Below are 20,945 nucleotides of genomic sequence, written 5' to 3'. Positions count from 1 at the left end.
GAGCCTGGCGCTCCTCGACGGCCGGCACACCGACGCCGAGGTCGCCGAGAGCTGGCGCAAGGAGAAAGTAAGGTCACGTCTCTTTTTCCCGGCAGCTTTTCGGTGACGCGCCCAGAGGCACTGTCAAGTGGGAAATAGCAATAAAGTGGATTTGTGAAAAGTATTTCTGGGGAGTCCCAACTTCCCAAACCCTCTGTGCAAGTGCAGCGCTTGCGGAAGATGTTTCTCTCCTCGGCCCCTGCTTAGCACATGCTGCCCGCATCTTGGCTCTTACAAACGGGGGGGCTTGCCTCTGCGGAGCTGAAGGAGCTAACACTCCCGCTCCGAACACGCTTCTTCCAAGTTGCGCAGGGTTTCAGGCTGGAGCAGCACTTGGTCGGGGAAATAGGAAGCATTTCCTAAGAGCCAAGAAGCAGCTGGAACCGTTTCTTACTTATCGTTTGTCAAGAGTGTACTGAGCTTACACTTTCTGTTGCTTGAAATATCCTTTGCGTTGTGCACGTTGAGATCTTGCCCGATATTTAAAGAAGTTCTACTCGAAACCAGTATAATTGCTAATTGCTTTGCTATGGAGTGCAGTGGAATTCAGAGAAATAGAGATGCTGTTTCTGCTCCTTAATGTCTTCTAGCAAAAAAATCCACATTTATGTATCTCACATATGTTATATATATCAATAAGTATATATACATTCAGAACAATCAAGGTACATGTTCGTATGTGTCTGGACTACTGTGAATCACAGATTTTGAGAAAAGATACAGTGTACTCCCTTTCAGGGCAGTGTTGTAGTAAAGCAGTATGAGTAAAGGAAGAAAGCTGTGGGAGGCCTGCTTTCTGACCCCGTGACTGAAGAAATATTCAAAATAACCCCGACCACCTTCTGTTTGAACTGAGATTATAAATCTCCTCCTCCCATGTCTGTGCCAAGTTATTTCTGTGACTTCCCCTTTCACAGAATTCGCTGACACAGATTTATGGAACCTGCTTGCTTGAGAGCCAGTGTATATCTGCAGGAGTGACAAAGCTGACATTACACTGGAGCATCTGTAGGAGTGACAAAGCTGGCCTTACAGTGGCGCAAATAATGGAACAAATATGCAAACTCTTTATATTCTGTTTATATGTTATTTATGTTTATATGTTTTTAAAAAGGAAAGGAAGACATGGAATTGTCATCAACAGACAGCAACAATTACCAGACATGATTTATTTTATAAATGGAGTACTAAATTCAAAGAATATTGGTTTTATTCTTAGTATATATACTGTGTATGTGCTGTAGCTCACAGCAACAATGCCTTATTTAGACTAAACAGTTGTAAACTGGCTAATGAGGAAACTGCAGAGGAATCTCAAGACTTACTCTGCACAGACCTACAGTATAATTTTATTTATGGTTAGAGGAAATGTGACAGTAATCCTTCTATTTCTGGACCCCAGGGATAGGTCCTATTGTGAATGTAAAATAGCACTGCAGCTTTCCATTTCCATTTTCTCACAGTGACTGTTGCCATGTAAGCCAAGGCCACAAATTAAAAATGCATTTCCTAGTTCTCAGGAATAGAAAACTCATGCTGATACTCTCAGGCTCTGTTCCTTTATATCTGTGTAACATAAGAGCAACAGATCTTGCACTTGAAATTCAGCAAATTATTTTGATAATTGTCAGATCCAAAAGTAAATCCAGGTGGCTGCAACAGTGCTATTGGTGTTTCTCTAAGGAAAAATGACATAGGTAAATGTACCCTGGTTTGCAAGTTAATGTTCCTGTTTATTAATAGGTTGTGCCTAAGGCTGTATGTCATCAGAATAATGTTTTAGTGGTTATTGAGGTAGGTTATTCGAAACTGAAAAATTTCATTAACATAGGCAAATCTAACCCTGTGCTACACTAAGAACAAGTTTACTTTACCAAAAAAAGCTGTTAGTGTTTCATTATGGACATTCCTGCCCTATGCAATTTGTAACATCCTGTGTTTAAGTAACAGTCATTATGTTGTTATTCCTAATGCTTTCAAAGAATGTCCTGTCTGTAGTTTAACATAAAGTAAGATAAACAAAAAGTAGGTGGTTTACATTTTTTTCTAAGTATGGGGTTTATTACATAATTACTACTTTATATGACATTGAAACAAAATGTCAGAGTGGCTTTTTCAAGTGTCTTTTAATTTTGGCTGAAGAGATTTCTGGTGTATGAGTGACAAAAGGAGATTAAGTCCATAATATGAGGATAAATAATATAAATCAGAAAAGTCCTGAAAATATGCTGTAACAAAGTACTTTTTCATGCATGAAAGTTTGTACACATAAAACATCTGAAATGTCTCTAGACTTAATTTACAGGGCTTCCCTGTGATCTATAAATGCAAACAGATTTCAGTAATGTTAATATAATCAAGCTGTGTTTATAGTCTAAACCACTGTTATTCATAGTCAATACATACTTGTAGTTCTATTTTTCTCAAAATAAATTGTTGTGATTTTTTTTTTCCTAGCAGCTCAGGTACTAAGGTACTACAAAGAAGCATTCTCTCTCTTTTTTTTATTGTTTTTTTTTTTTAAATGCATGATATCAATCTTAAATAATTTCACAGTTCTGCAGACTTTTTCAGGAAAAGGGATATGAGGCAAGCACAAAGATGCTTGTGGGCAGCAAACGCATGAACTGAATCCATGGCTTTAGTCCATTTGCTGTTCTTAGTAGTCTGTTGATTGGCTTGCCAGACCTTGGCTAATATTTCTTTTTGCTTTTGATTTACATAAGGGGATATCTGTTTATTGCAGAGGTTTTTAATATTTTACAGTGAAAAATCTACCCAGTGAGCATTTTTCTTTTTGTCATGTAGATTGTGGTATTTTGAAAGCCTTCTGCATGAATTTTCTTGTACATCATTTGTACCTTTGAACTGAACGTTCAATTTTGTGCTGATAGATTATTGCAGATAGTTTACTATGTGTATTTTCAGTCATCTTTTTTTTATATCTATTCAGAAACAGGACTTGAAGACTTCCTTGTCCCACTTCAGTGGCCTGATTCAATTCTGTCTTTGCTTTCACATGATCTGTTTCTTAAGTTTATATTGTGCATTTCTTCCAGATTGGCACTTAGATTTAGCCAGACTAATGTATAAATGTCAAACACTCTGGCTTGCCTGTGCTGCAGAACCTCTGCCGCCATGAATGTAACTAGCTAGGAGATTGTCTTTTTTCCTTGTAGTTTGAGAGGAATGCCTGAAGAATTTAGTTTCTAGTGAGACAGGGAGCCAAGTCTGCACTGCTCATTATGCTGGAGTAGCTGGTGGGATTCTGCAGTGGAGATGCTGTGGACGTCAACAAGGACTGTTTTTGTTGGAGTGCTTATCACACCTCTCCCAGTGACGTAGGCTAAGCCAACAAAAGCATTATTTTGTTGGCTTAGCTGTATCCAAAGCAAGAGTCTTTCCAGTGTAGCAATGACAGTCAGTAACCCATTTACTCTTTGTACGTAAATTAAGCTTTTGGATACACCTCAAAACAGGTTTTATTGAACGTGCTAAACTCAAGCCAACAAACTATTTTTATTTATATAAAAATATATTATTTGCTATTCACTATTTGTATGTATTTTTATAGGTATACAGCTAACTGGCAATACCATAGCTTGTTAATTAAAATTAGATCTGTTTCTTAAACTGTTCTATGGGAGCCTTTTGAGCTATGAAAGTTGAGGATTCCAGAAATTTGGTTTCCTGGAGCTTATAATTTCAAATAAGCTTCTGTAGCTTTGACTGCTAAAATACTCTTGAAAGTGAACATGCATAGATCATATATGAAGTTGGGTTTAAATTCTGATAAATTTTGATTAAAAAGATTTTTTTTTTATTTACTCACCAATATTGTTCATTTGTTTTGTTTTAACAGGAAACTTTGGATGCTCTGGTAAAGTCTGAATATATGACAGATGAGATCAAAACTCAGTTAAATGATCTTTGTAGATTTTCCAGAGATTTGAGTACTCATTCTTCAAAAGTTTCTGGGTTGATTAAGGAGTATAACAGGTACACATTCATCTTGTTTATCATTAATAGATCCTTTATATGTGTGTGTGTGTGCATGAGCTGCCTTTTAGGGAACTATCAATTAGAATTCTAGAATTAGAAAGGAGATTATTTTTATTTTAGTGTCAACAGAGGTTGTAAAAGGTAGCAATCTGTTTGTTGGGGTTTTTTTTCTAAAAGCCAGGCTATACCACTAAATTCAGCTGAAGCTAACATCTATCCTCACCTAATCTGTTACAGGAGGAATCTTTGTAATAAACTTTAAGGTAGCACTATGGTTTATTTGTCTGCAGGAGGAGCAAACTAAATTAGCTATTAAACATCTTTTTGTCTTTCAGTTTACTCTTCTTTGACTAGCTGGTTCCTTGAAACAGGGGAGCTGGCATTTGCTTGCTTTCTTGCTTTCTCTCAGGTCACTTTAGCTGATTTACCTGCATTTCAGACACAAGACTGTGTTGTTTCTTTCAGGGGGTTATAGCTTTTGGCCTCTGTTGCTGCAGAAGAAAGGTGTGTTGACCCAGACTGATGGCTTGTAGCATTACGAACTTAACTGAGCCACAGAAATTAGAATTGTAATTGATGTAGCTCCACATCTTGTCCCTAGAGAGATAAAGGATCTTGCAAAAAACTGTTCATGCTTAGGTGTACCGAGTCACTCTCTGGAAACACTTAGACCTATTGTATCTGTGACAGTTATGTCCCAATTTACATGCTTAACTTTTAGGGAACTGAAAGCGTCTAATGGATTTTCTGGTGCCACAGTTAAGTGCTTAAATTTGGTAGGAGGAATCCAGGTTAAGCTAACCTTACTGATGTATTTCAGAGTTCTAAGTAACAACTTCGTCACCTAACAGAGTCCTGCGTTTCCTCCCTCCTCCCCTCCCTCTCTTTCTTCTGCTTCCCTGATGTGACAAACCCAGCCTCTGCCTGCAAGCTTCAAAAGGATGTCAGAGCAAAGAGCAGATCTTGCAGCAAAGATTTCGGACGGCTTTCAGGGACTTCCAGCAGTGGCTGGTCAATGCAAAAGTCGCCACAGCCAAATGTTTTGATGTGCCTCAAAATATCAGCGAAGCTTCCGCAAGTCTTCAGAAAATACAGGTAACTCTGTCATAGTAAAATATTGCTCTAAGGGAAACCCAGCCAGTTTCACAGAAAGCTCAGATTTAATTGCTTGCTTAATTGCTATTTTTTGTTAATATTATTGTCAACAGTAAAGATGACCAATTGCAAGGAAATAAGCACTTTTTTTCCCTTTCTAAGCTAGTTTGCTTACTTTAATTCGTAGGCTACTGTTTGTATGTAGTCATTGTCTCTCCTAGTAGTTTTCTTTGTTTGTTTTTAAAATTAAAAAAACAAACATTTTTGAAGTAGGAGAGTAGAATCAGGATAATATTAGCATTGGGACTTAGTGCCTAGGATTATTTCAAAGTTACACAGAGATTTTTTCTCATATGAAAGTAGAGCCCGTGTAGTGCAAAAACAGAGTTAAAATGTATGCAGTGCAAAGAGGCATTTAAAAGCATATTTTTCATGTAAAGCTAAGAAAATACCAAACAAGTCTATGGAAATGCTAATTAAAAGTTTATTTTAGTAAAGCAAGTGAAAAAAACCCAACCTTTTATGAATAGAGTATAACTATAATTTTAACTGAAAATAGCAGAATGAGAATTACATAATGAGGCTGTTAAACCTTCAGTTAGATATTGTAACAGAAGAAATTGATGACACTTTCTCAGAAAACACCAAAACCCAAATCACTTCCTCCTTTTTGTAAATTCACTTTCCCTTACTTAAATGGTTTATTTAAAAGCATAAACAATACTGTATTAATATGGAAAAATGAGAATAGCAAAATATACCCCAAAATCAGAGGAAATATTAGGGGATAGTAGTTTTTAAATATAAGAGTTTTAGCAAGGTGGGGTTTGGGGTTTGTTTTTTTTTGTTACTGCATGCCCTTCATAGCGTAAGACACTACTTAGTTTTCCTACTTGCTGAAAACTACTTTAGATAAAATAAACTTTTTTTGTATGATGCAGTAATTGCTTTAGGACTTCTAGATATGTCTTGGTAACCCTTGTAATCTTAAAATTTAATTTTTGTTAGAAGTTAATTTTGTGTCTTTTAGCACATTTGACATCATTAAGTCACAAGGCAGTTATGTCTTTGATTTTAATATGGCCAGAACTTGAACCAAGTATCTCAAAGCTGTCAGATACTTTGTATTCTCTACTAAGACCTCTAGTGTAACTTCAGATGAGAACCTGACTCAGTAATTTTTCTTTCAAGCCTGATACTTCAGAGCATGGATGTAATCTTATGATTGTGGATATAAAACTCTTTCATATCACATAACCATGGTGATAATCATTTAAAATACCAGTATGTGAGACTGCTAAATTCCTTTGTGTCCTAGATGCTCACAAAGTCTTCTTATAATCACAAGTGATAAGAACATTATCCCAGTACACTAGAGTTTAAAGATCTGTCTGTTTCCTCACATTTTTGTGTAATTCTTGCACAGACGTTTTTCCACACGCTTCTTGTGCACCAGAGGTGTGCTGGATATCTGTCAAGGAAAATACTTTCAAACAAGGAAGGTAAATTAATTATGTGGAGGGTTAAATCACACAGCCTAGACATTGCTCAGTATCTAAGCAACAGCCAGCACCTCTGCATGCTCACCAGAAGTCCAGTGTGGCTGTCACCTGTGGGCTCAGCCTCAGGCCTGCTTGTGCCTCAGTGTGGGTACCAGCTCCTACTATTACCTGTCCCAGGGTACTGGTTCTCTGAAATGAAACTATTGCCATGAAACTGTATCATGGAGATTTAAAGAAGTATAATACCCAGTTACATGACTAGTAGATGTCTCATGAAATGCAGAACGTAGAGGTTATGCTAGAGTCTTTTAATATATACGTTGTTTAGATGCGTGACACTTCTGGATTAAGTAGGTGTTGTCACTGAATTCCATGAATATGAATGATATTAAAATGGAGTATGCTGAAAGATGGTTTAGCATGTTAACAAGCAGAAACAGTAAACTCTTATCTCTGTTAAACTTTCTGGGGGCTTGCCATTGACCTTTACTGGGACAAAAAGTTCACCTATTACTGTCTTTTATTACTATTTGTAGGAATTCTTATCAGAAAGTGAGAACGGGCAACAAAAACTAAACGTAGTGGCATCCAAAGGAGAACTGCTGTGCTCTGTTTTACCAAAGGAAAAGGCTAAAGTTATCCGGGACAAATGTGCTACCACTAAAGAAGACTGGAAAAATTTTATCACCACCCTCCACCAGAAAGAATCTGCATTGGAGGTACTGAACACACTGGGAAAAGATTGGATCTAAATTTCCTCTTTGCTTTCTATTTCAAACAGCACAATTTAGATTTCCTATATATTTGTAAGTATTTATGATGTGACAGAACTAATAAACAGCTGTTTTCAAGAAATCTCATTCTTCTGATTATACTTTACTGTTGTTTACATATTTGTTATGACCTGATTACACTTTAAGTGGGATCTTTCATGGAGAAGAGTGTTCAGAGTGACTGAGGGTAGAAAAGACAGCACTTGTTGAAATTCATTAACATGAGTCGCATCGAATGTACTGGATTACTAAAACACATTTTCTTTTGCATGGACTGATTTGGCACCAATTTGTGACATTGTTGCTGATTGAATAGTCTCAGTACAGTGTGTAAATGTTGTCTTTCTTACTGCAAAATGGTGAAATGTAATGATTTATTTGAGCAACTTTTTGAATAAACCCCAGTGCCTTTCTCTGTTCAGAATGTACGATTCAGCCAGCACAGAAGGTGAACATCTTAAAAACATCATCTCTTTTAAGGTCATAAGTTTTAAGGCCAAAAGGTCTTAGCTGGAATTCCTTGCATAGCATAGGAGAGTAAACGGCATTCCGGTTTCAAACCAATGCTGCCTAGTCAGCTGAGAAAAAGTTCAAAAACATTTAATATATCATGTTTGAAAGCCTTTCAAAGAAAATTCTCTGGTACCAAGGACCTACCCTTCAGAGTTGCTATGGAAAAGGATGTTCTTAGAAGTTAATCTTTTCGAGTCAAGCATTTTTCCGTCTCATGTGCTTAGTTTTTCATTCTGATGTTTAAGTGATAAGACTGTTAAGAAGAAAACTAAATCAGTCTAGGGGAAAAATGTAGCTAGAGCACCGGAGCTATGCTGATTGGGTTTCTATTCCATATGAATTCACATGTTCTTTTTTTTTGATCATGCAGAATATGACTAAAAGAAAGAAAAAATGGAGACACTGAAATGTGTGCCTTTATGCACACATTTTTATAACCAAAATTTTTCACTAAAATGGATTATAATCAGAATTGATTGTCAGGATTGGGTTGAACTTAGTCATGTATCACCTAGGAATAGTGGCAGCCCATTTAAGGAGAGGTCATTGTGAATGACCACAGTCAGGTGTTAGGTAACTTGTATCCCAAATTAGCCTTTCTTCACAGACTGCTGTAGCTGGGTGAGTTACTTACATTGAGTCAAAGTTCATAAGATCTGTAAAGCCTTCGGTTCAGAGGAAATTGAATTCCACCTCCCTGCAACTGTGTAGACATATCCTACGTTGTTGCCTCTATTTTGCCTCTTAGATAGCTGCTCTCTCAGACTTTTTCTTTCAGTGTCTGTGGGATAGGAAAGAGCAGAGATGATGTAATCTAATTTAAAAGTTGTGGGGTATTTGGTTGCAATTGTATATCCTTTTCCTGTGCTTGTACTGTTATTATTAGTTATGCCCAGCACAGTGGGACTCCTGATAGAATTGTGCATGTCTTCCTAGAACTTACAGATCCAGATGAAGGAATTTGAAGCAACTGCTGAGCCTCTGCAGGAGTGGCTGACCACAACAGAGAAGATGGTCCAAGGAAGTAGCAGTCGGCTCCATGATCTTCCTTCCAAGAGGAGAGAACAGCAGAAGTTGCAGGTGATTTCTTAGAAGCCTTTTAAACACAGCAAGACTTTCCTGTCCCATCCTCCTAGCCTCATTGATTCTTTACAAAAGCTTGATCCATTCCAGCATCCTGACCTCTAAATAAGGCGAGAACTGGTTTCAAAGATTGCTGTTGATGGTCTTGTTCCATTGGGTTCTGCATCTCCACATTTCTTGTGACATGCTGCTTGTTGTTGTAGCTGTTTGGTGTGCCTTTCTGAGCAAGCTTGCCATATGTCACTTCTATTTTTCATGGGCCCCTTCATGCTTCTCTGTATCCTGCTTTCTTGCACCCACTCTTAATATTAACGTGCTTGTGCTTTACAGTCTGTCCTTGAGGAAATAAGCTGCCACGAGCATCAGCTCAACAGGCTAAAAGAGAAAGCTCAGCAGCTGTGGGAAGAGCAAGCTGTCAGCAAAAGCTTTATGCGCAGAGTGTCTCAGTTGTCTTCTCAGTATCTTACTCTAAGCAATCTGACAAAGGTAATGCACCCAATGTTTGTGCTTTTAAGCAGTTCGTTTGATGTATGTGGGGAAAAAGAAAGACTGAAATGTGAAACACATTTGTCTTGCTTGTCTGCTGTGTGGTGTGTCTGAGCATTCGTCTTTCATACTGGCTTTGAAGAGTGGGAAGTAAGGACCATGGAATTATACATGGACTGTCAAAAAAATGGAACTGTGATTTTTTTTTTTTTCAATGTGTTTTGATTAAAAAGTAAACCCCATCTGATTGTACAACAATCAGGGGATACAATAATCAGGTTTGATTTTTACTATTTTGAGCATTGAAGACATTTAGTTTCGCGGTAAGTGGCACCTGAAAGAAGTATTTTTCAAAAATTAGGTGAGTTTTGGTTGTTGGGGTTTTTTTTAGAAAATACAGAATACAGAAAATTTAGTACTTGATTGCCTCCTATAATGATGAATAATTGCATTGTAAGACTCTTCATCTAAAACTTACAGATTGCTCTTCTAAAAATTACCTCTTAGGCTGTTTTTGAAGGTTCAAGGGGAGGCATAGGCCAAATTCTAAAGCATCGGGATAGGAGCTGGGAGTTTAACGTGACTCTCTTTTGCTGAATGGTGCTTGACACACTTCACCATTTAATAATTTACTACCTCTTTTGTGGAAACACATGAGCAGGTCTTCATATTGGGACTGTTATCTTTTACAAAGTTCATCATGAAGGAGGCTCGATGTTGAATTAGGCTTACGTGTATTACAGTAAGGAGAACAATATTATGGGAAGCGTGTTACAGGATAACGATTCAGTTCAGAAAGTATGTTTAGGCAATTGCTAGTTTGTTATTTTCTGCTTCTTTTTGAGGAAATAAAAATTATAAAGCATATCTAGATCTGTATGACTTGTTGAAAATGATTGGATACACAGCCATAATAAATTTTCATGGCTGCAGCATAAGAAAGGGAAAGATGCGTGAGTCACTAACATTGTCTTATGAGGACACAATTTGTAGGAGACATCAGAATGAAAAGAAGGAGTCTGAAGCAGAAGATACATATGATCCAGCCTGTGAGGGAAGTCCTGAAATTCTTAGGATAGTTGTATGTGCTTGAGAAAAATCCATCTAAGTAACTTCTGCACCTGTTTGATTGACTTGGCTTTAGTTCTCTGTCATACTATTCCTGTTCATCTCAGGCCTTTTAGCAGTGTAACTTGAACATTTATTTTTGATTCATATGGGTATTACTGATTTTTCAGAAGAATGGTTATACCAGTGGGAGTCACTGAGGAAAACAGGTCTGTCCTTTTCAAGTATCAACAGAGTAATGTCATTGCAATGACATAGCTTAACAGGTTTATATCTGTACATCTGTACAGGTTTATATCTTGTACATTGACAGACTTCACAAGTTATCTTCAATCCCAACACTGAAACTCAGTTTAAGTGTGATTTGCCAGATGTTAAAGAAAAAGTGAAACCAGGAAGTTCTCTGCTTTGGATGAAAGAAGATAATTAAATGAAGCTTCACATTTAGAAAACAACAGCAAAAAAAGGCATTTCTTATATTTTCCTTTGTATATTATGTTTGGACAACTCATTTGTGTGTATGTGTATGCAAAATTCAGTCCATGCTCAGTTAAGTGTACTTGTAACTATCAGTGTATGGCAGAGAATTTCTGAGTATAGGTTATGAAACTCCTTCTAAAGTCCATAAGTATTTATGAGAAATAAGCAATCCTTTGAATAGCTGCTGATGCTAATCTGCCATATGAATTGCAGGAAAAAGTTTCCAGAATGGATAGGGTTGTAGCAGAGCATCAGCAGTTCTCGCACAGTATCGAGGACCTCCAGGACTGGGTGGCTGATGCAGTTCACATGCTGGATTCCTACTGTCATCCCACTGCAGACAAGAGTGTTCTGGACAGCCGGATGTTAAAGCTAGAGGTATGGATACAACAGACTCCAAAACCTGCTGTTTCTAGCTCTTAAGAACGCAAATATAGAATACTTGAAGTTAGTTGTTGTATATTAGCATAACAACTGTTATCATTTAGATACTGATTTTCAATTTACTCAAAAATAACTCTTTCTAGAGAAAGAGCTCATTGTTAGAAGTTTTCTCTAAGAAAGACCTTTATGACACAGAAGGCTGTATATATATGCTGATTCCTAAAAAATTCAAAAGGTGTTGTGTAGCTTCTGAAAGTTAAATGGAAAAAGTAAGGTGTTCACTTCCGATAGTTTAATATAATATATTACCGCTTAGATCTTACAAGTGATATGGATGATTTGGAACAGCTTTTCCTGTATTAGTTTACTTGAAAAAGGGTGACTGCGGTTAAGAAAATAGCATCTATTAATATCACTGCACAAAAGGTGTTGAAGAGCAGTAGTCAGAAAATAATACTTTTCATATTACTGGTATCTTGGATTCTGAGCAGTGACCAAAATGTGGACAAGTCCTCAAAACGACAAGAATACACCCTAAAACAAGAGATTGTAGCAAAATTCTAAAGTTATGATTTGTCTTTTGTTCATGCTTCTAGGCTTTTCACAGCTGTGCATATTGTTAGTACCTGTTAGTTTGCAACTGCGAAGCTCCAGGAGCTGAAATCTCTAAGCCAATGTTTTTGGTAGTCTGTTGAGTTTATGTGTTGGTACCTTTGTGGTGCAAATATGTCTTAGAGTTGTAGAACTGTATTTCAGTCCTGTAGAACAGCTTTGACATCACAACTTGTTTTCTCTGTGAATGAATTCTCCTGTTTTCCATCTAAATGACATTCCCTCTGGAATGTCAGCTTTTTCACCCAACAGTGCCCTCTCTGATATACTGCAAGTACCTGCAGAGTTTGTGAAAAGTCTTCTGTCAGCTAAAACCTTTTTTTAATGGCCTAAACCTACCCTTTCAAAATCACTTTTCTTTTGTGAACCCCAGTGTCCCTCTTGCAGTTGACTGCTTGTTCGATCTGCTAAATTTGATCAGCTCATTTTCCAGTAAAGCCAGTTAGTATATTCATGCCCAGTTAATGATAAAAGTAAAATAAAATCCGCTCGCTTTTTAGAGACTGCTTGCTGTGAAACAAGAAAAAGAAATCCAAATGAAGATGGTTCTGACAAGAGGAGAATCTGTTCTGCAAAATACTTCTTTGGATGGAGTGCCTGTGATTGAACGGCAGTTGCAAAACCTGAAGGACAGCTGGGCTTCTCTTCTGTCTGCTTGTATCCAGTGCAAGAGGTAAAAAGGGTATGAGGTGTAGAATGATGCTTAGCAATAAAGCAGTGTCAAAATTTTTGAAAAGTTAATTCCCAGTGTCCTATTATTACAAGAGTCAGAATTGTATAAAATGACTCAATGTGCCTAAAATTGCAAGTCTAGAGGCCTGAAGTGACATTAATTTCAAGTAGAAAGAAAGTGGAGCACCGTGAGTGATCTAAGTTTTGTTAACATTTATTGTCAATATACTCTTAAAAGTGGGTTATACTCTTAAGAGTTCATACTCTACTTTGAGTTGCACCTGATGCCTTGAGTTGTTCTCAGAAATTGGAAGATCTTCTCACAGCAACTAATAGTTGCCCTGTCAAGATCCTCTCTGGTTTTCCACTTGCTAGGGCAGTGTAACTACAGTGTCCAATAGAGATGCTCAAAGTGATAAAGAAAAAATGCAGCCACCTTTGGTAGAGCTTTAGTAGTTTAAAATAGTTCCACTTAAAACAACAAAGGCAGTTAAACATTAGAATGTAGCAACTTTTGAATGTATGCAAAGGAACGGAAAATTTCTGATTCTGGATCTTATGCTTTTGGTAGCATTTTGTTTACTAAAGCTAGAACACATCAGCTAGCTACATGACCTGCAGACCTTCCTAATATTCCAAGTTTGGAAAACTGAAATGGCTCTTTACCAGCCAAACAGTGCTCCTAGTTAAAACCTGTAGGGTTTTAACAACTCTTTCTCAGACTGCTTAGCTTGTGACATATCTTTCTTACAAATATGGTCTGGAATAACTGCTTATGGTCACAACAAATATGTATTTTTAAATTACAGTCAACTGGAAGGATCTCTCTCCAAATGGACAAGTTACCAGGATGATGTTCGTCAGTTTTCTAGCTGGATGGATAAAGTAGAAGCAAGTATGAATGCTTCTGAAAGGCAGTATGCTGAACTGAGGGAGAAGACATCTGCCCTCGGCAAAGCAAAGGTGTGTTTGCTTTACAACAAATGAGCAGCAAGCCCATATCACAAAGAAGACTGAAGTAAGAGGCAAGAGTAATCTGTGGTCTTGTTTTGATGCTGCCCGTTCTTAAATGTGGTGTTCCCTTTCTGTCTTGTAGCTACTCAGTGAAGAGGTGTTGAGTCACAACAGCCTGTTGGAGACAATTGAAATGAAAGGAAGTGGGATGACTGAGCATTATCTTGCTCAGCTTGAACTCCAGGACCTTCAGGAGCGGTATAAGTTCCTTAAAGACAGAACGAGGGTACAGTTTTTCTTGCTAGCACTCCCCCTTGTTTTGTTGGCAACAAGAAGAAAGTCTTTTGATTGATCGTTTATTATACAGTTAATTAAGGAGTAAAAGTTTGGAGGCAGCTGTAACTTAATGTAATAGGATGTTACTACAGTGATTTATCAATCTGTCTTGTGGTACCACTGAGCTACAGATTTTTTCAGAAAGGTTCTAAGTATCTGAATCTGAAAAAATCATCAGGTGAATAGTCTGAGGAATTGCATGTCAAAAGTTTCATCGACTTCAGTGTGAATATGATTTTACCCATTGCAACTGAAAAGCTGGAAACATCTCGCAGTATGTGATTTGCATAAATGTATATTTTGCCATAAATGCAACCAGTCAGGTAATACACAAATGATTGACAACTGCAGAGGCTTATTAGCAGGTAAACTGACTCTAATGTCCAAAGACACAGTACAATAAGCACTACATTTACTGATAAATGCTAATAGCATAGATCTAGAAAAGATTAGGGCACAGACAGAGATCAAGATGGATTTTCCTGTAAAAGAAGAAATAAAAAAAGACCTGGTGATACATTTAAAGCTAGGTGATTGTCTATAGTTAATACATATTCCTCTATGGTAATTAAATAAGGCCTAATGTATGCTCAGGCAACTTTTCTTCATGACAGCAGTGTAGTAAAATTGAATTTTGTTGCCTCAACAATAAAAACACGTAAGTGATTGATTTTTTCAAACACACCTAAGTGTTTGATTTTCAAACACATAAGTGATTAATTCACTGTTTTGTAGTACTCTCTTCCACAACTGTAAAGAACATCCCCTTAGTAAGTTCACAGATGACACCAGGTTGGGGGGGAGGGTCAATCTGCCGGAAGGTTGGGTCAATGGGCAGAGGCCAATGGTATGAAGTTCAACAAGACCAAGTGCAGGACCCTACACTTTGGCCACAATAGCCCCCTGCAGTGCTACCGACTGGGAGGGGAGTGGCTGGAGAGCAGCCCCACAGAGAAGGACCTGGGAGTGCTGGTTGACAACCGGTTGAACATGAGCCAGCAGTGTGCCCAGGTGGCCTGGAAGGCCAGTGGCATCCTGGCTTGTGTCAGGAATAGTGTGGCCAGCAGGAGCAGGGATGTGATTCTGCCCCTGTGCTCAGCCCTGATGAGGCCTCACCTCAAGCCCTGTGTGCAGGGCTGGGACCCTCACTGCAAGAAAGACATTGAGAGGCTGGAGCGGGTCCAGAGGAGAGCAACGAGGCTGGGGAAGGGACTGGAGGGACAGTCCTGTGAGGAGAGGCTGAGGGAGCTGGGGGGGTTTAGCCTGAAGACGAGGAGACTCAGGGGGTACCTGATCACTCTCTACAACTGCCTGAAGGGAGGGTGTAGTCAAGTGGGGGTCGAGCTCTTCTCTCAGGCAACCAGTGACAGGACGAGAGGGCCTGGCCTGAAACTGTGTCAGGGAGGGGTTAGGTTGGATCTCAGGAAGCCCTTCCTCACGGAGAGGGTGATCAGGCACTGGGATGCACTGCCCAGGGCAGTGGAGGAGTCACCGTCCCTGGAGGCATTTAAGGCTGGATGTGGCATTTATTGCCATGGTCTAGCCGATGTGATGATGTTGGGTCATAGGTTGGACTCGGAGGTCTTTTCCAGCTTCAACAATTCTGTGATTCTATGAATGAGTCACATGGTCTGTCTTTGGACCTTCTGTGAATAAAGTCATTCAGGATTGCAAGAGTTGAGTAAGTCCTGGGAAGTGCTAGTGAATACCTGATATTCTTGTTAGTGTAAGGATCCTCTCACCTTTGCCTTTTTCTCTTGCACAAAGCCATGGACACTGTATTTGTTCAGCCTGAGCAACAGCATGGGATTGATGAGAGATGGACAGTAGTGCGGTGTCAAATGCTCTGTACGTCCTTCCTCATGTAGCAAGAAGCATTCCTTCTTTCTCTTCCCACCTAATACCTCAGATGACTTTCGTCTTCCCCACTGCCTACCTGTGTTAAATGTCAAGAGTATATTCAACCTTTAGAAAGAAATTCAAAGTTCAAAGCAAATAGTCGAAAAGTAAGGAATAGTAAAATCTTTTCATAATCTTTTGTCCAGCTAGGAAACTTGACAAGCTTCTCCAAGGTTTTTTGGCCCAAATCTGAGCAGAACAAAACCATTAATTCACTGTAGCCACTGTCAAGAGGCAAGAGAACTTTTCCCTCTTTCCACTACTGGGTGTGGACAGACCTTGCAAAAGATGGATAGCACTCCTCTTTTCTTCTTTCCACTACCCAGACCTGTTAGAAGTAGGTAAAGCAGAGACAATAGGTTCATGGCTGCTGCTTATGAAAGTGTTTTTCTTCTTACGTAGCTTGTTGTCCTGTGATGCAGCTTGTCTTGCCTCCATCAGAACTTGATTACCCATTCCCAAAATTTTTTAAAGGACATGAATTACACATAGTGTACTTTTCTTGGTGCTTAGAAAGACTAGTCTTGTGCCAATATGTAATGCTTTTCTTGCTGTACCCTAGATGTGTTAATATTTTAGTGCTGGCTTGTGAAATCATCATAACTTGCTCACTCACATACACAGACTTACAGTCTGTTTCTTGCTCTACTCTGTAGCAACTGCCTGCAAAGGACTGGAGTCATCTCTAAACATAAAGATACCAGCTGCTTTTAATAGAAGATTATTATTCCATTAGCCAAAAAAAAAATCATGTAAAGAAAAAATATACAATTTCTATTGCATATTTACTCTTATTAAGAAATTCAGTAAAGTTAAGTTGGTATAAAAATTAAGGTCTTTTGCTACTAGACTCTAAGGTGTTACTTAAAAGTGAACTCAGTGAATAATCTTTTAGGATAAGTATCTGTATCCTCACATTTGCTCCCCCTTTCCCTGTAATTGATTAAAACATCCTCAAAATCCAAGTCCTCCTAAAATCTAGGAAAGCTGAGCATCAGATACATACTTTTCCTCTTGAGGGAAGTCTGGGTTTTATGTTTTCTTGGTTTGATCTACACTAATACCTATATACATATATGTAAATATTTTAACAAGCAGGAGGCGGTAGCAAAAGCTGAAGGTCTCCTTAACTTGCATCAAGAGTACCAAAGAAATCTGAAGGCTTTTGAAGTATGGCTGGAGAAGGAGCAGGAAAAACTTGACTGTTTATCACATCTTGATGGTGATGCCCAAAAACAGGAGGCAACACTCCAAGACTTACAGGTAAGTTATGTGTGACACCAGAAGTAAAAAAAAATCCTACTTGTAAATAACAGAATAATATTAATTACTACACTTCTCTTTTTTTGTCTCGAGAACAGCTTGGAATCACATTACATTTAAGTACTTTGCTGCTCACAAGTGGTTCCAGTGAAGTCAGTTGGAACACTAATTTCCAGAAAGAACTGTCAGGCTTTGAATGAAATGTGCAGGCATACTAACATTTTCTTGCAAGTAGTGAATTTGCTTTAGATGTTGGCCTACCTCTTCTTGTCCCTTTATTTCTTAAAATATCAAATGTACTCTTTTCATTGGATTTTCATCTTTTATTGCTTACAGTGCATATACATTTTCTTTCAGTCAGTTCAAGTCATGCAGGCTAGCTCCCATAGTGAAGTGAGAAGGCTATTACTGAGTCATTTAGGTGACAGTGAAGGGTGAACCCGTAGTACTTCAGTAATTTCCCAGTTATGATCTTAAGCTGACTTAAAGTACTTTCATACCTGTTGCAAAAGGTCTCTGAGTTACAAAATATTTATTACTTTAATCAGGATAATGAGAATGTCTTTGTCTGATCAGGGACTCTGCAAATAAGTCTTGTTATTATAGTTTAGTTTGCAAAATCTGATTCCACTCTGCAGATCTGAATATATCTCAAATATAAACTAAGATGACACACAACTGTATTTCATTAAGGTAATTTCCTGGTTATGTGCTCTAGTTGGATTGAATCCCTTCATAGTTCTAATAAGCATGAAAGTGCCACGCATGTCCAGAAGACAGTATCAAGAATTGGTTTGGAATTTTGTCTCAAATGTATGTAAAAGGAAATATTTGTTTAAATTAAAAGACTAAAGCCTCACCTTGTTCCCTATTTTTAAACAGATTCAGTTTCAGAGTCAGTCTTACAGCCTGCTTGCCACAGCTGGACAGTTTTGAATTTAAGGCTATGCCGAATGGATTGCATCCATCCCATGTCAGCTCAGGCAGCTAATCACAGAATCAAAGAATCAGAGGATTACCTAGTTCATAGAATTGTAGAAGCATAGAATGATTTGGGTTGGAAGGGACTTCAAAGATCACGTAGTTCCAACCCCCCTGCGGTGGCAGGGACATCTCCCACTAGACCTTTAAGATCGAGTCCAACCATTAACTTGTCACTGACAAGTGATTGATTAAACCATATCACTAAGCACTATGTGTACACAGCTCTTAAATACCTCCAGGGCAGGGGACTCCACCATTGCCCTGGGCAACCCATTCCAATGCCTGATAACCCTTTCAGTAAAGAAGTTTTCCTAATAGCTAAACCTCACTTGGTGTAACTTGAGGCCATTTTCTCTTATCCTATCACTTGTTACTTAGTTGAACAGACCAACCCCCACCACACTATAACATCTTTTCAGGTAGTTGTAGAGAGTGATAAGGTCTCCCCTCAGCCTCCTCCAGCATAAAGAATCCCAGTTCTCTCAGCTGCTCCTCGCTCCTCGTAACACTTGTGCTCTAGACCATCAGGTTCATTGTCCTTCTTTGGACACACTCTAGTATCTCAGTGTCCTTCTTGTAGTGAGGAACCCAAAACTGAACAAAATACTCAAGATGCAGCCTCACCAGTGTTGAGTACAGGGGTAAAATCACTTCCTTGGTCCTGCTGGCCACACTATTCCTCATACAGGCCAGGATGCTCTTGGCCGCCTTGGCTATACCTGGCCAGCAGCACCCCCAGGTCCCTCTCTGCTGAGCAGCTTTCCAGTCACACCTCCCCAAGCCTGTAGCATTTGATCTTTCAGAACTGATTTTACTGTTTCAGAACAGGGGGGGAAAGAATTTAAAGCATGCTTTGTCAATAATTTTCTCCCATTTGCTTGTCAACAATAGTGATACTCGGTTTGTTTTGTAAGTGACCATCGTACGTGTTCTGAGAGATAGTGTAATATGTGTTCAACCCTAGATAACTAAAGAGAATATCTAAGTAACATGAGGTAACTGTTATTGTCTTAAGAAAAACCAGGACTGTATTTGTCATGTGTGAATGAAAGCTGTCTTTACAGGAGCTGCAGGTCCACTGTGCAGAAGGACAAGCATTATTGAATGCTGCTGTCCACGCCAGAGAGGAGGTGATTCCCTGGGGCATTCCCCAGATAGAAGACCGAGCCCTGGAATCCTTACGGCAGGACTGGCAAGTTTATCAGCACAGGCTTTCTGAAGCAAGAAGCCAATTAAACACCACTGTGAGCAGACTGAGGTTAATGGAGAAAAAATTCCAGAAGGTTAATGATTGGCTGACAGACCTGGAGGAGAAAGTGGCTATCAGGACTCAGAGGCAGTCTGATAGAGCAACAAAGGAAATGCAGCTTCAGCAAATGAAGGTAGAGAATATACTTAAGGCATTCCTTAAGATACCTTGTGAAGTTTCCACATGAGTTCCTGGTTGCACTGTGCAAGTGGTGCATTTTTCCAAGGTAATGCATAGAATAATGGATCCAAGACAGCTTCATGCCTTCTCTGGGTCCGGACTCGTCCCATTTTGCTGGTAGAGGTATAGCTATACCAATGCTGAAATCTTACAGGGAGATCTGAAATTCATATACTCTGTAGTATGTGAAGGCCTAACTGAGGACAAAGATTGGTCCTGGCGTGGGAAAATGTTAATGTGGTGACAAGAATAAAATGTGACCAGCTGTGTTGGGAAATCTCTGCTGTGTTGATGTAATAATTCTCCTTTAGTCACTGCAAGGAGAAGACAAGGTTCTGAATAAACACAGGAAGCAAATTTGGAGAAATCCAAGGTTGTGTTTTACAGTCACCTTTAAAACTTTGGACAAATTCTGTTGGAAGTCCAAGTTGCATTTCTGTTATTATTAGGGGTAAAAAACAAACACAAACCAAACCAACCAACCGTTAAAACCTACCACCTTAAATCTGTTGTAATGAAATGCTGTCCATATGGTATGGTAAAACTTCCCACATATTTGTTACAATAACCTTCATTAGATTCTCTTTTATTTTCCTGTTGCAAATCCATGTTTACCACCAGGTATTTGTTTTCCTTTCCAATGATTTCCTGACTTGGTTACAAATAAATTCCTGTTGTGTTTAAGAGGTTTGAATCAATCATATAAGCTGGATAATGTCTTTGTTATAGAAGTGGCATGAAGAAATTACAATCTACAAAGATGATGTGGAGGAAGTTGGGGTATTGGCTCAGCAAATACTAGAAGAGAGTCTCACTGCAGGTAGAATGGGAAGCCAGGCTACACAGCTTGCATCTCGCTACCAAACTCTTCTTCTTCATGTCTTGGTAAGTAGTGAAAATTAATTCATTGTAGCATCATACATTGTCAGTGAAGAAACAAATAAAACCAGACTTTATAGGAATTTATTCATTACTGGATGTTGTTACTGTCCTTTTGGCAGTTGCATGAGAGATTCAGAATTCAGTATGTTCAAATGCTGATCAACATCTACAGAAATGTTGTCAGGTCATCACTGAAACGCGTAGGTATGGGGAAAATTTAAATTGATAAGTTACAGACGTCAAGTCACTTGAAGTGATAAGTGTCTCATAGTACCATAATCAGGAGTCACAATTCAAATTTCCAGATATAAGTACCTTTTAAATTTTTTCATATTAACTAATTTTTAACATTAATGTTTGCTGTATGTACACCCTGACAAGACCTCAGTGAGAATTATCCACTGGTTGTGAAAGAACTCAAAACATATGTATTTAATCTTAATGTATTGGGTTTTATTAATAAATAGCAATTTATTGCTACCTTTAGCC

At 38.6% G+C, this 20,945-nt stretch overlaps 1 protein-coding gene across 1 annotated transcript in view; it reads left to right on the top strand.

Moving 5' to 3' along the window:
• Positions 1-4: 4 nt before the first annotated feature.
• The window catches only part of SYNE1 (spectrin repeat containing, nuclear envelope 1), a gene marked incomplete at its 5' end in the record, with an annotated part of 158,814 nt that continues 137,873 nt past the window's right edge, over positions 5-20,945 (top strand). The window contains 13 exons of the mRNA XM_009869161.1: positions 5-67; positions 3,902-4,038; positions 4,959-5,136; positions 7,175-7,357; positions 8,861-9,004; positions 9,338-9,493; positions 11,255-11,419; positions 12,538-12,710; positions 13,519-13,672; positions 13,806-13,949; positions 16,997-17,161; positions 19,210-19,527; positions 20,304-20,459. Of these exons, the coding sequence (XP_009867463.1) occupies positions 5-67; positions 3,902-4,038; positions 4,959-5,136; positions 7,175-7,357; positions 8,861-9,004; positions 9,338-9,493; positions 11,255-11,419; positions 12,538-12,710; positions 13,519-13,672; positions 13,806-13,949; positions 16,997-17,161; positions 19,210-19,527; positions 20,304-20,459 (2,136 nt within the window). The remainder of the gene's footprint in view (positions 68-3,901; positions 4,039-4,958; positions 5,137-7,174; positions 7,358-8,860; positions 9,005-9,337; positions 9,494-11,254; positions 11,420-12,537; positions 12,711-13,518; positions 13,673-13,805; positions 13,950-16,996; positions 17,162-19,209; positions 19,528-20,303; positions 20,460-20,945) is intronic.

Source organism: Apaloderma vittatum, unplaced genomic scaffold (genome assembly GCF_000703405.1).
Source record: "Apaloderma vittatum isolate BGI_N311 unplaced genomic scaffold, ASM70340v1 scaffold8415, whole genome shotgun sequence".
Taxonomy (NCBI): domain Eukaryota; kingdom Metazoa; phylum Chordata; class Aves; order Trogoniformes; family Trogonidae; genus Apaloderma; species Apaloderma vittatum.
The sequence above is the reverse complement of the archived record's forward strand: the minus strand, read 5'-3'. Positions and strand labels throughout refer to the sequence as shown.